Source organism: Zea mays, chromosome 2 (genome assembly GCF_902167145.1).
Source record: "Zea mays cultivar B73 chromosome 2, Zm-B73-REFERENCE-NAM-5.0, whole genome shotgun sequence".
Lineage (NCBI taxonomy): Eukaryota > Viridiplantae > Streptophyta > Magnoliopsida > Poales > Poaceae > Zea > Zea mays.
Window position 1 is genome coordinate 129,892,737 of NC_050097.1, and position 14,006 is coordinate 129,906,742.

At 46.2% G+C, this 14,006-nt stretch overlaps 1 protein-coding gene across 2 annotated transcripts in view; it reads left to right on the forward strand.

The window, feature by feature from the left end:
- The window catches only part of LOC103648908 (phosphoinositide phosphatase SAC7), a 67,807-nt gene that overhangs the window by 12,668 nt on the left and 41,133 nt on the right, over nt 1-14,006 (forward strand). For both annotated transcript variants that reach the window (XM_020548405.1, XM_020548406.2), the window contains exons 5-13: nt 884-940; nt 1,200-1,233; nt 1,511-1,591; nt 1,711-1,817; nt 2,023-2,109; nt 2,250-2,327; nt 7,953-8,023; nt 8,105-8,203; nt 9,175-9,274. In XM_020548405.1, coding sequence (XP_020403994.1) covers nt 884-940; nt 1,200-1,233; nt 1,511-1,591; nt 1,711-1,817; nt 2,023-2,109; nt 2,250-2,327; nt 7,953-8,023; nt 8,105-8,203; nt 9,175-9,274 — 714 coding nt within the window. The remainder of the gene's footprint in view (nt 1-883; nt 941-1,199; nt 1,234-1,510; nt 1,592-1,710; nt 1,818-2,022; nt 2,110-2,249; nt 2,328-7,952; nt 8,024-8,104; nt 8,204-9,174; nt 9,275-14,006) is intronic.

Genomic DNA, 14,006 nt, shown 5'->3' on the forward strand with positions numbered 1-14,006 from the left:
CTAGATCCGCGAGCATGCGGGCACGCGCCGACGTTCTCTCCCTAGTGTCGATCACCTCGACCAGCAGCACCAAGTAGCGCCACCCTTCGAACTTCTCCCGTCATGGTGCAGTCAACACCGCCTGCCAGGTCCGGCGCAAGCCCCTGCCCGGCTGGACCCGCCCCGCCGCCCACCCCTTCATCGCCTTCGTTGGATCCGTCGCTGCCGCGGCCTTCCCGGCCGGATCCCCGTTGCTGCGACCATCCTGGCTCAATTCGCCGTCCCTTTGGCCGGATCGCGTCTTCCCGGCTGGATCCGTCGCTGCCGTGGCCTTCCCGGCCGGATCCGTCGTTCCCCTTCTATTCTGCCGCGGGCGCGGAGACCATGACCGACGCAGACGCGTGCGCTGCTGTCGGCCTCCCTGGCGGGGCTCGTTGAGGCCCGGATGATCGAAGAAGCAGAAAGGTCGGTCTGCCGGTGCCCTTTTGTTGTGTCGCCCTGCCGATCGTTGACGCTCGAACGTCGACCCTCCCGAAGATCAGGCTTTTGCTGCGTGTCTCCCGACCGCGACCACATCGACTTCGGCTACCTCGGCATCTAGGGGCTATCGTCTTCTTGGAGCACACACCGGTCTCTACTCCAGCCGCAACATTCGCACCATCACGACGCTGCGACTGCGGGGGGATTTCAACCCGTCGGCTCCTACCTTCGGCTTCTACTCCAGTCTCATCGTGTGTGGTTCCCCCGTTGCGACTGCGGGGGGATGTTAGACTATGTGTGTGAGTGTGTGTGGGCTGACACCACTGTTGGGCTGCCGGCCCATTATGGTTAAGGTTGAGTCTATATATTGTACCCGTTCTCTATGCAATACATCCAACAGTTCACTCTTCTACACTTTCTGCAGGCAGAACCAAGGTTTCTATGGAATGGCTACTTGTTGGAGCCTCTGATTGAGAATAAAGTGAGATTAGGTTTTCTATCTACATAATTTTTTTCTTTAATGGATCTAAGGTGCCGTTTGGTTCACGAAATGTAACGAAAATGGTAATGGTTCACACTCGAGTACCGACAGTAACATGTTTTAATAGGCCGGTATCAATTTCTAGTTGGACTTAAACAAATATTATTTAACGTTATTAGTTACCCATTACGTTACAAATATGTGAACCAAACAGCACCTAAGTCACACTAGTTCTGATTCGTATTTTCATTGTTGACAGTTGCACCAGTACTTGTTACCAGTTATTCAAGGAAGTATCCTTGGCTTGTAATTTTTTTATATGTAATTAGTTGGTTTCAAGGGTGGAGGGAGGGAGGTGCCGGTTGGCAAACACCCTCTATGCTAAGCATTCTCCTTTTATGTACACAATTTTTTACCATATAAATAATTGATTTTTTTGGTTTACATCTTTAATAATTTATCTACAACTATTTGCCCCTCTTTCCATAGTTTAAAATTTAATGACCTGTTCTGTATTTCTGTGCTATCCCATATGTCAGTTTGAATTGCTGCAACTTAACTAAATTATAGGTTTTCAGAATATTCACGCTGAAGTTAGGTCAGAAAAGGTAAATGTGACTCTGATTGCACGAAGGTGCAGATGGAGGATAGGTGAGAATTATCAAGGATCAAAATAAGATTGATCACCAGTTTCCTCCATCACATTCATACAATGTATTATCAATCTGGACTTGTTTCCTGGTTCCTGAGGTTCAGCTTGTTTGCTGAAGGTACTAGGATGTGGAGACGAGGCGCTGATCCTAAGGGTTATGCTGCAAATTTTGTTGAATCAGAGCAGATAATGCAATCAAAAGGATTTACAGCATCCTATGTACAAGTACATCTCTGTACATAATATGAATCTAATCATTTGAACTCTGTTGATTATATGTTTTGGATGTTTAACAACATTCTCTTTCTGCATTGTCATGTTATACGATTTTGATGTGTCCAAGTGTTTGTGTCCTCTGTCAGTCTTCATATTCAGTAACTATCTTCCTTTTTCCCCCTCAAATGAGTCAGTGAAACTGGTATTTCTCTAGGTTCGAGGTTCTATGCCTTTTCTGTGGGAGCAGATTGTTGACCTGACATATAAACCTGGTTTTGATGTTGTAAGAGTAGAAGAGGCGGTAAGCTGTGTCGATATATGCTTCATTCAATTTTATTAACATTGTTCTGAAATAACCTCTTTCATCAGCAACATTTTCCCCAAATACCGCTGACGAATATAAACTTTTTCTATTCAATTTCCTTTGTATCTATTCTGTAGGCTTCTGTACTTGAGCGCCACTTTCATGATTTACAAAAGAAATATGGAGCTGTTGTTGCTGTTGATCTTGTCAATACAGTAAGTACAGAATCAATGAACTTCAAACTCACTTATGCTTCTGCCACTATTTATTGTTGGTTTCTTACATGAATGTTTCTGATTTTCTAGTGTAAATAAATTGCTTCTTCAAAGAAAATATTCAGTCTCTGCATAGCCCCATTGTACATCTGATTATTTTTTTCTCGAACACGAGGACTGCTGCATATCTTTCTATTAAATAGAGAAAGAAAGGGGGGGAGCCCCATACAAGAAAAACTATCCTCCGTAAAGGTAGGATACAAAAATCTAAAACCAAGACCCAAAAAGAAACTAAGACCCAAACTAGGCCTAAAGGGGAAATCTTTCCTCCCCTAATCCACAGTTTTTTCTCATTTTTTTGACGATAATTGTTTTTTTCTCATCGGGGATGGGATTTTCTAGTTCTGCTGGAGAGGAGACCTTCAAAACCCAAAAACACTTTTTGTGTCTCCCCTAATAACTAGTTTTTGGGTTGAATTTTTCTCCTACGGTTGGAGATGCTTTGTATGTTGCTCTAGCCTCTAGATCCTTCTATAGCTGCCATCAGGAAGTTTCCGGTGAGCCTCTGCTAGTTCCAGGCAAGCAGTTACAACTTCCAACTCGTCCCCTTCCTTCGGGATGATGCCCATCCCCTGGCCGTTGTGCCATTCTGTGATGACCGGCGGCGAACCACCGGTGATCACCGGAAATCTCCGAGGAAGAACGAGAGAAGATGCAGCGGGAAGAAGAGACATAGGTATGGGGGAGGATATTTCTGTTCTAATATTTCTTACGCCACACCAGTTGGAATACAGTATTTATGCATATGGCCTATATGCCAACTTTACAAGGCCCATATCCGGCCCAACAATCAAACGACGTCGGCCTCTTCTTTCCCGCCTGCTTGCCATCGAACAACTAGTTCTCTTGCGCCGCCACCGTAGTGTGGAGGGATGTGATAAGTGGTATTCTTATGACTTCTTGGGGTGCTTGTGAGCTTCATTTCTCATAAAAGGGGCTTGCGGCAAGGCGACCCCTTGTCTCCGCTGCTTTTTATTCTTGTTATGGATGTCCTTAATGTGCTTGTGGTCAAGGCTGAGGAGCATGGGTTGCTGCAGCCCATTTCTTCTTATTCCATCCATCACCAGATCTCACTTTACGCCGATGATGTGGCGCTCTTCCTAAAACCAGAGCCCAGTGACTTAAATACTGCTGTGATGATTTTGGATTTGTTTGGGGAAGCTTCAGGGTTGAGGACTAATATAGTGAAGAGCAGTATCGTGCCCGTTCGATGCACCCCTACTAATCTGAATTTGGTCCAACAGCTTCTTCCCTGCAGACTTGAAGCTTTTCCATTTAAATACTTGGGCCTTCCTCTCTCCCTGAAGTCTAAGGCTCAGCTTCAGCCTCATTGATAAGTCTGCGGACCTCTTACCTGCTTGGAAAGCTGACCTGATGACCCATGCTGGCAGAGCTACCCAAGTGCAATTTGTGCTCATTGCTACTGTTATCTATCATATGATGGCACTGGATCTGCCTAAGTGGGCTATTAAGGCCACTGATAAAATCCGCTGCGGGTTCCTGTGGAGAGAGCGTAAAGAGGCTAATGATGGCCACTGTATGGTGGCCTGGGGCAAGGTAACATGTACCAAAGAGTTGGGGGGCCTTGGTATCTCTGATATTCAGTGTTTGAATAGGGCCCTACGTGTTAGATGTATCTGGCTCCAAAAAACTGATTCTTCCAGACCTTGGGCAGATTTGCCTATCCAATCAAATTGGTTTTTGGATAAGTTGTGCTCTTTGGCAATGGCTTGCATGGTGGGCGATGGGCAGTCCACTCTTTTTTGGCATGACAAATGGCTCATGGGTCAGAGGATTGCAGACTTGGGCCCTCAAGTTTTTAGTTTGGTTCCTAAAAGACTGGTGAAGAGAAGGACAATGGCTGATGCTCTATGTAGCTCTTCATGGCTTGGTGATTTAAGAGGAGTGGTGATGTGGGAGGTCATTGCTGACTTCATCATTCTTGCAGATGCTATAACTGATGTTGCTCTTCAACTGGGGGCTCCTAATAAACATTATTGGAGGTTCTCTTCCAATGGTCTCTATTCGGCCAAATCTGCTTATGAGCTAATGTTATGTGGCTCTACCTCCCTGGCGGGCTTTGAAAGAATGTGGTGCACCTGGCGCCGCCTAAGTGTCATTTCTTCCTCTGGTTGGTCTTACATAACAAGTGTTGGGCGGCTGACCGGCTCACTAAGAATGTTCTTTCCCATCCTAGTAATTGCCCTTTATGTGACCAGGAAAGGGGTCTATTCATCACTTGCTTGTTTCATGTGTTCTTGCAAGACAATTCTGGTTTCTCCTTCATCAACGAGTCGGCCTGGCCGCCCTTTCCCGGTGCTAGATGATTTAAATTTTGGAGCTTGCTGGAGTAGATCGGCTGAGGTTGTTCCTAAGGATCTCAGAGATGGCTTTAACTCCTTGGTGGTCCTAGGGGCTTGGAGTATCTGGAGACACCGAAATGATTGTGTTTTTAATGGTGCTCAGCCTAATATAGCTAGATTGCTTGCCACAGCCGGTGATGAGTTCAATATGTGGTGTTTTGTGGGGGCCAAAGGCTTGACCTGTCTTTCGGTCCTAGCCTTTGTGTTCAACCCCGGTCAGGAGGCGGTTGTGCCTCTTGTTGGTATGTGTGTGCATGAGTGTTTTGTTAGGTCCCTATATATAGTGTGTTTTGTTTTTCTTCCTTCTGCTAATGAAATGATACGCAACTCTCCTGCATGTTCGAGAAAAAGTCATGACAGCGCCCCTCCTGAAGAATCAGCTGGCCCCTAGATGGTAGAATTTGGAAACCTGGATTGCAACACAGTGTAGTCCTCACAAGTAGACATCTCTGTCGGAAGACCAGCCCACTTGATCAGGACTTGTGTAACAACCGAAGAACCTTTTCTCACCAAACGGCGATAAAAAATGCTTTTAGGATCTGGATTAGAATTCTCTGAAAAGGCTACAGGTGGCAAATCAAAGAACACTGCAGTATGATCTGGTATGTGTTCTTTTAACTGGGAAACATGGAATAGCGGGTGTATAGCAGTCGAATTTGGTAACAGAAGCTTGTATGCAGTAGACCCAATCTTGTTGATGACCTTAAAAGGGACAAATAACTTGAATGACAACTTTGCACATGGTCTGTAGGCTATTGAAGTTTGAGCAAATGGTCTTGGTCCACAGGTTGTAGAGGGACTGCTACGTGGGACCCCTCTACCAGGAGGGGTACCAACGTGAGGGCCATCGCCTCCACGATCGCCCTTACGGTAGCGATGACCGTTGTCGGAGCTAGCATCCTGATGAGGAGCCCCAAGAGTAGGAGAGGAGGGTGCGGAGGAGGCACCCTAGTCGAGGGAGTGCGAGGTGGATGGCAACTAGAGGGTGTGACATAGAGGGTTAGCACAGACTCGTTGGACTCAACGCGCAAAATGAGTTCGTCGAGGAGCAGCTCGTTGCGGACGTTGGAAGGACATGAAGGGTATAGAGCATTTGATGAGGGCCTTCAAGTGGTTGTAGCGACAGCTGAGATTACACAAAAGGTTGAGGACAAGGGTGCCATCAGAGATGGATTCATCGAGATCCTGAGTGGGGTTCGTCATGCTCTTCATCCGTCGGCAATACTCGGTGACAGAGAGGTTACCCTAGGAGAAGAGCCACAAGGAGGCATCGAGGTTGATGGCATGGGCCTCCCGGTTATTGAGAAACTAGGCCTCGAGGGCAAGCCGGGCCTGGCGAGTGGTGCCCCCCACTCGCGGACATCCTAGAGCTCGACGTTAAGAGTGCTGAGGAGCCACGAGAGTACCACACTGTCCATTCGACATCAGGACATGAGTAGGTGGGATATGGTGTCGACGAGGACATGGTTGTAGAGGGTGTAGCGCTTTAGGGTGAGGAACACCTTGTCGCACCAGCGGGCATAGATGGGGATGCGAGGTCAAGGATGACAGAGATGAGCGACCAAATGTTTTGGACCCCCACCGCCTGAGCGTGGAGGTTAGTGATGACCATGGTCTCATACTACGAGGGGTGGAACCACCGAGGTTGTCGGGGAAGGCTCGACGACGTAGTAGCCGAGTAGGTGATATTCAGCTTCAGCGAACTGATAGCCGAGGGCATCCGTCGCGTGTGCTCATGCTCCTATGCTAGGGCAGCCATGAGTTCGTGGTCCTAGGCAGCGGCCACGATGGCCTTAGAGCATCTCCAAGAGCTTCCCAAAAGTCTCTCCTAAATCAAGTTTTTTGGGGGAAAACACAAAAATGTGTCTACAACAGTTCCCCTAAAATGTTCCCAATTTTTTCATAGCCCTTAAAACTCCCTCATTTGTAGCTACAAATGAGGGTTTTTTTGGGCTCCTCAGAAAGAATCTGCCGCTTTAAGGGATCTATTGGAGAAAGGATTAAAATCTACCCCAACTAATTTTTTAGATGCCCCTTAAAACTAATTTTGAGGAGTCATTTTCTAGGGAGCTCTTGGAGATGCTCAGTAGCAGTGAGGGCCGCAACCAAGGTGGATTTAGCAGTGACAACGTCAGGGGATGTAGGCACCACCTGTGGGGGATCAATGGAGACGTGAGGGAGTGTCGGAGCAGGGTGGGACCATGCTGCTGCAACAGTGGGCGGTGCGAAGTCTGAGAAGGGGGCAACAACGGCCGGGGGAAGCCAGACGATGGCTGCTACGACGCCTAGGGCCACAGGGGAAGGGGCAGGCGTGCTGTTGTGGGTGGGAGATGCACACTCGCGCCTCGGCCAGGGGCGACTGCGGTGGCTAGGTCCGCACTTGACTCAACGAGACTGTGGTGGAGGTTGTGTCTGGGCCAGCCACGGCTATGGGGTTTTCAGTGTTATTGTTGAAGAAGGCGAGGATGGCGCCATCGGGGTGGAGAGGGCCTACACGGCTACGCCTAAGGGAGCCACGTGAGTCGAGGGATCCGTGCGTGCTCCCGCGCAGGCAACCGGAGAGGGCGCAGGGGAGGTGGCAACTGTTGACCATGTGTGGTACAGGGGGAAGGAGGGGATGGAAGGGAGGAGGTGCCGACGGGAAGCGACATACCGACAAGGATGGGAGGGAAGAAGAAGGTTGGCGGTTAGGGAAGAAAGGAGAAAGAAGAGTGGCTTGATACCATGTTAGAATAGAAAACCCTAACCCTAGTTAGGGTAGGCTTATGCATATATATAGCAACAGTATATAGGGTGTGCCGAAGCCCATTATATTAGTAACACATACAATAATTTAACACATAGATATGCAACTATTCAATAAAATAATATTATTTAAAAAATTGTGGTTGGCATGGGAGTGGGACCATGGGTAAAAAAACTTGAGGGAGTAAAGAATTATATATAGTTTTTCAGTTATGGGAGAGGAAGATAGGAGGGTTTCTTTCTTTGTATATGTACAAAACTGTACATTTACCACTTGAGTCCCTAGAATACAAATTGAGTTGATCGTTCTTGTTCTCCTAACATCTAAAAGTCATGGAATGTTTCATATATATTTGTTCCCAATATTAATAATTGTGATCACATACTTCTCTGTTTGCCTAATAAAGCTAATGAATGTTTCCTTGTGACACATTTTTCCCTCTAAAATCATATTTAGCATGGTGGCGAAGGCCGACTCTACGAAAGATACGCAAAATCTATTGAACCGATACTTAGTGAAGATATAAGGTCACATTTGCATGTCCTCATTTCCTTTTCCTTATTGCTATTTGCTACTGTTGCTAATTGTGATCTAATCATCCGTTGTAGATTTGTGCATTTTGATTTCCATCGAATATGTGGTCATATTCACTTTGAGCGCCTTTCTCAACTCTATGATCAAATTGAGGATTATCTCAAGAAGCACAAGTTTGTAATTTTACATATTTTACTACTTTTGAATACTTAGTCTGTACTTTTGGTCTTGTTTTTTATTTGTTGCTCTTCGTTTTAGCATTTCTTTATGCATTGCATAATTGCATCTTAATTTCTGACAGCTACTTAGTTAATCAATTTTCTGTATTTACCATGTTAAGAAAACCCTAAATTATCCATGCTTGCTGCTGAATACTAGTTTGGTTGACTTGTGCATGGTGTATTTGTCTCTTGATTTGGCATTCTCTCAATAAATACGAACTATCCATAGACTTGTGCTAGTTTAATATTTAGTTAAGCTGGTGCAATAGTAGTCTCTTTTCGTGTATGCATCAATGATTTTTGAAGGAGCTTTGCCTAGTATCCATACACTCCTTTAAACTATAGGAGATGAGTCATGAGTGCAGTTTGTGGTGCATGGCTGGCGAATCAAATCTTAGTGACATGCTTGCAGTGCTAAGGGGCTTATCTTCCTAGTAGCTACCCTCCCTCCCCGCTAGTTTCTGTTTATTTCCTGTTCTAGGACAGATCAGAGGGTTTTCTTGTTTTGGGGGGTTTTAAAACCTCAGTGTCAGTGGCATGGGTTGTACGGGCTTCGGCCCAACTTTTTTCTTCTTATTATAATGATATGCACCTACGTATTTGAGAAAAAATGTCGTTATGGTCCAGTTTGTCTAATTTCTTAGTAGTTTTGTTGTCCAAGTCAGGGTCATGCATAGAGCCACCCCCACCCTTTTTGGTTAGGGTGCGTGTGTTATTTTTTGGAGATCTAGGTTTCTTTTAAATTTGGCTCGCCTTATACTCCTCTATGTTAATGGAGTGACACATAGATCTCTTGTGCCATCTAAGGAAGGGAAAAGAGTAGTGAGAGTCAATTGTAGATCTGAAATAATATTGTATTTTGTTGATGATTGAAAGCTTGTCATTGCTTTGTTTGCATGGTCTTACCTAAAGTTGGTTTATAGGTACTTCCTGTTGACCGATAAAGACGAGAAAATTGCGCAGCAAACTGGCACTGTCAGAACAAATTGTGTTGATTGTTTAGATCGTACTAATGTAACTCAGGTACATACTTTGAAGTTCAGATCTGTTATGTTATTCTTTATGATACATGCAGGATGGTTGTGCATTATTTCATTAAGAATGAAGAGAAACCCAACTTTACAACACACTTAACATCACATAGACCCCAATTAACACAATATAGTTGTTACAGTCAAAGAAATAAAAGGCATCCAGAAAGAAACTACTCAGGGATTCGAAATGAATTTTTGGTTATGATAAACCTTTGATTTTTGTTAAAAACTGGTGCATAGAAAATTCTCTGTTGTGTCATTATTGTTAATACCTTTCTTTGAAATTGAGGCTTTTGAAACCAATAATAGTTGTGCAGCAGGTGGTCGTGACAGCATGTGGTTCTGGTAAAACCGGGACGGGCGCACTGCGGGCTGAAGGTACGGTTAGGCACCGTGCCACCCTACAGCCTGGCTAACAGATAATGCATATAGATAAGATCATCACAAGTTCAATGTAGATCATCACAACTTCAATATAGATCAAATACATTCATGTCCAGAAATCATCACAACTTCACATATCTAACAGATAATGCATATAGATAAGATCATCACAAGTTCAATGTAGATCATCACAACTTCAATATAGATCAAATACATTCATGTCCAGAAATCATCACAACTTCACATATCCAAATCAAGATCATCACACAATTCACAACATATTGTTGGTGTTCTGAAACCACCGTCTAGTAATCTACGTGCTTTGTGCGTCCGGTGCAGATGGTGTGCAACGAAGACACAAGGATTTTATACTGGTTTGAGCCAAAAGTCCTTATGTCTAGTCAAGTAACTTGTGTTACCTTGCACTATGTTTGCAACGGGGATGGATTACAAACTTGGTTGAGGGAGGGCTCGGTGCCCAAGCCTCTAGTGTGGAGTGCGGGTGAAGTGAAGTGCTCGGTGCGGTTACGGGTGTTGGCTACTTATGCTAGCTTGTTGCATGTGTCCTTCGATCATGATCCTCCCATTCCTTTTATAGACCAAGGAGAAGAGAGGCCCCGTTACATAAATCTAGAGGTCGGATGGGACGGACGGAGACCTAGCCTTATCATATGTTTCACATCTTCTATGGTTCCTGTCGACCGACAGACTCCTCTGGCTAACATTGTTTCCCTCCGTCACAATACTGTAGCGACGCCATGTCATAGTTGTATGCCATCTTGTCTTGTAGCGGATTACTCGTTGTCCTCTGTTGCCTTCTCTATGGTAGGGTGGTTGGCCTAGTGACAGGGTCCACGCCATGACAGGTGACGCCTTTCTCCTAGCATACTTTCTCCTGAGCCATCATTTGAACTGCATGGATGTGCCATAGCCTAACCCGCACTTTCCCTTACCCAGAATGGCCATTGGTACTATCCTGTTAATTCTGGATTTGGGAGGTCGGACGAGGTAGACTCTACAGGATGTTGGTTTGCGCTCTGACCCCTGGGCGATCAGAGGTGGGGTGAAATGGGGAGTCGGCCTGTCCTCCTTTTGGTCCTTCTAGGATCGGGGGTCGGTCGAGGCGAAGTCTCGATGCAAGACTGCTTGTGAAGGTCTTGGGTCGGATAAAACGTGTCGTTTTTTGTTGGGTTCAGACGAGGTTCTTTCATTCCACTAACTTGCCATTTGTTGTTATTCCTAGTCCACGTTATACACCATGTTCTTCACTCACGACACATATAGGTCAAGATAATCACAAGTTAAATGATAATGGAGCCTAACTACAATGTTGTCTCATTGATAACTTTCTTAGGTAAAAACTCACACCTCGTGAGAAAACCCTAGGAAGGAAAAGAGTAAAAAACAACTCCTTAGAGGTTTAAGTTCAATGTTCAATAGTTTAGGTCCGACAGTCCATAATCATTACAAGAGGATAAAGAAACAAAGGTAGCTTTAAGCTCTGTGGATAAAGAAATAGAGGTAGCTTCAAGCTCCAACAATTCAATGTTAAAGCTCTATGGATTATGAAACTCACACCTGGTTGCTTGGATCTTCATTCAGGTACATAACATCAAAGGTAGCTTCAAGCTCTGTGGTCTCCTTGTCCACTATGTGCTGCTTGTGCTAATATGCTAGCTCCTAGTCCTTGATGCAAGAGACAACATCCACCATGTCTGTTGTTAGGTGTCATTGCCACTCCTCGAGCACCTTGCCACCTAGACTGGAAGTAGACTCTGAAGATATAGTGGAAGCAGGAACAATCATATCATCTTTAGCAAATATAGAGAGAATAGGATAAGTAAGCTTATGCTGCTGCCACCATTTGAGAATATTGAAGTCACGTCCAAATTTAGCTTCAGGGTCACTATCAAGGTGTGAAGATAGGTCAAACATAGCAGATGCAGAAGTTGATACACCTGGTTCCCTTAGTGAAACAGTAGAGTAAGACTCATCACAGTATATATCATCCCAAGCCTCTATAGCATTACCAGAACCACCTGCTGCTGGATGTGGATTGACATTCAAGAAAACTTCTCCAAACTTGAGTTCATACATCTGAAACATCTTAGTTATCAACATACTCCATCAAATGTTTCAAACCACTTTTAACAATAAGATTAATAATGTGGCGAGCACATCGTTGATGCAACAAAAAAATGAGACTGATCTTCGTCTTGTTCATTAGCATTAGGAATTAAATGGCCAATATAACCAGAGAACACGAGTTTAAGAACTTCCATTGTAGTTTTGTTAGATGAGGCATTGCCTAGAATAATAGAATTTTTTTATTAGTAATGCCATAATCATCTGCTACCATTTCAACATGCTCAACAATATAAATACCAGTATGTGCCACTTCAATAGGTTTTAGACTAAACAGTCTCTTTTCTAACCCCCAATCAGAGTTCACAAAATGAGCAATCACACTAAAGTAGTGCTCTTTAGCTTTACCACACCAAATATCAGAAGTAAGAGCAACAGAAGAAACAGAAGTTTTCAAGACCTCAATTAGTTTTCCCACACGTTCATTATAAAGCTTTATTAAGTGCATAGCAGTAATTTGCCTAGATGAATTAACAAATTTAGGGTTATGAGCATTGGTAATGTAGTCTTGAAAAGCATCAGTTTCACCAAAGCAAAGAGGCAGATTTTATCTAGCAATTAAACGACAAACAACTGTTCGTGCATGTCAAGAGCGTCAAACCCTTGACTCGCCGGGCCTCGGCTACGTAACTCGTAGCCCTCGGCCGTCTTCTCCGGTAGGATTATTCCTCCTAACCGTAGGCTTGAGAGAGAGGGGTGGGAAATGACTTGATACTTTATTGCCCTCAACAGTGCTGCACACCTGGGGATATATAGGGCCGGCGGCCACACAAATGGAGCAAGCTCCCTAATTATCTTTCCTGCCAAATTACTACTTTCCTACTTATTCCTTGTCATAAGTGCCAAATTGCTACTTTCCTACTTATTCCTTGCCATAAGAGCCAAATTGATACTTTCCTATTTATCCCTTGCCATAAGTGGCTGCTACTTTCCTAAACTTGAGTGCCTGCCATCTATGGTGCTGTTGCACTTTTGGCGCGCTCTGCTACCCGCCGGATGTCGCGTGCGCGCCTGCGCCTTGTGTACGGCTTACCATACATGACATCTCTCCCGGCCTCGAAAGTCAGCTTGTCCTCGAGCTGGAAAGCGGGGAAGCTGGCCCTGAAGTCCTCGAAATCCTCCCAGGTCGCAGACGTCACCGGTTCACCGTGCCACTGTATCAGAACTTGCCTAATGCCGCGAGCCAGGCGACCCGCCAGGACACGGGAAGGTGTGGACACCGTTGCGCCGTTGAGTGTGTCCGGTAGCGCAGGTGGTACCGTTGGTGGCGCCCCAACGAACTTCTTAAGGACGCCCACATGGAAGACATCGTGAATTTTGGCGTCGGACGGAAGCTGTAGGCGTACGGCCGCCTCGTTGATGATCTCCTCGACACGGTAGGGGCCGACGTAGCGGGGCTTCAACTTGCCTGTGGTTGAACGTGGCAGGGATGCCGATGGTCGTTGACGGAGACGAAGAAGGGCTCAGTCACCGACGTTGTAGATGACCTGCCTGTGATGCTGATCATAGGCGTGTTTCTGGGATTCTTGCGCCTGATGGAGACGGTAGTGAACGTCGTCGAGGAAGGCGGCCCGTTCCTCCATCTCCTGCGCCACCGCGGGCACACGTGCGTCACCCGGCTCGTAGGACCGGATGGTCGGTGGGTCACAGCCGTAGACCACCCGGAATGGCGTCTCGCGGAGCGAGGACTGGTAGGCAGTGTTGTAGGTGTACTCCGCCCATGGAAGCCACCGGAGCCACTGTCGGGGTCGATCGCCGGTGAAGCAGCGAAGGTACATCACGATGACGCGGTTGGCTGCCTCCGACTGGCCGTCGGTTTGCGGGTGGAAGGCGGAGGACATGAACAACTTGGTACCAGTCAGGGCCATTAGCTCCCTCCAGAAGGCCGACGTGAAGACAGGGTCGCGGTCCGAGACGATGGACTGCGGGATGCCGTGCAGCCTCACCACCTCGGCGCAGAATGCTTGCGCCACCGACTCCGCCGTGTATGGGTGCGCCAGCGGGATGAAGTGGCAGTACTTGCTGAAACGGTCGACGACAGTGAGAATGACCGTCTTGCCTTGCACGCGGGGAAGAGCTTCGATGAAGTCTATGCCGATGTCCGACCACACCCCATCTGGGATCGGCAGGGGTTGTAGGAGACCAGCCGGTCGTAGGTGATCTGACTTGTATGTTTGGCACGTGCCGCACGC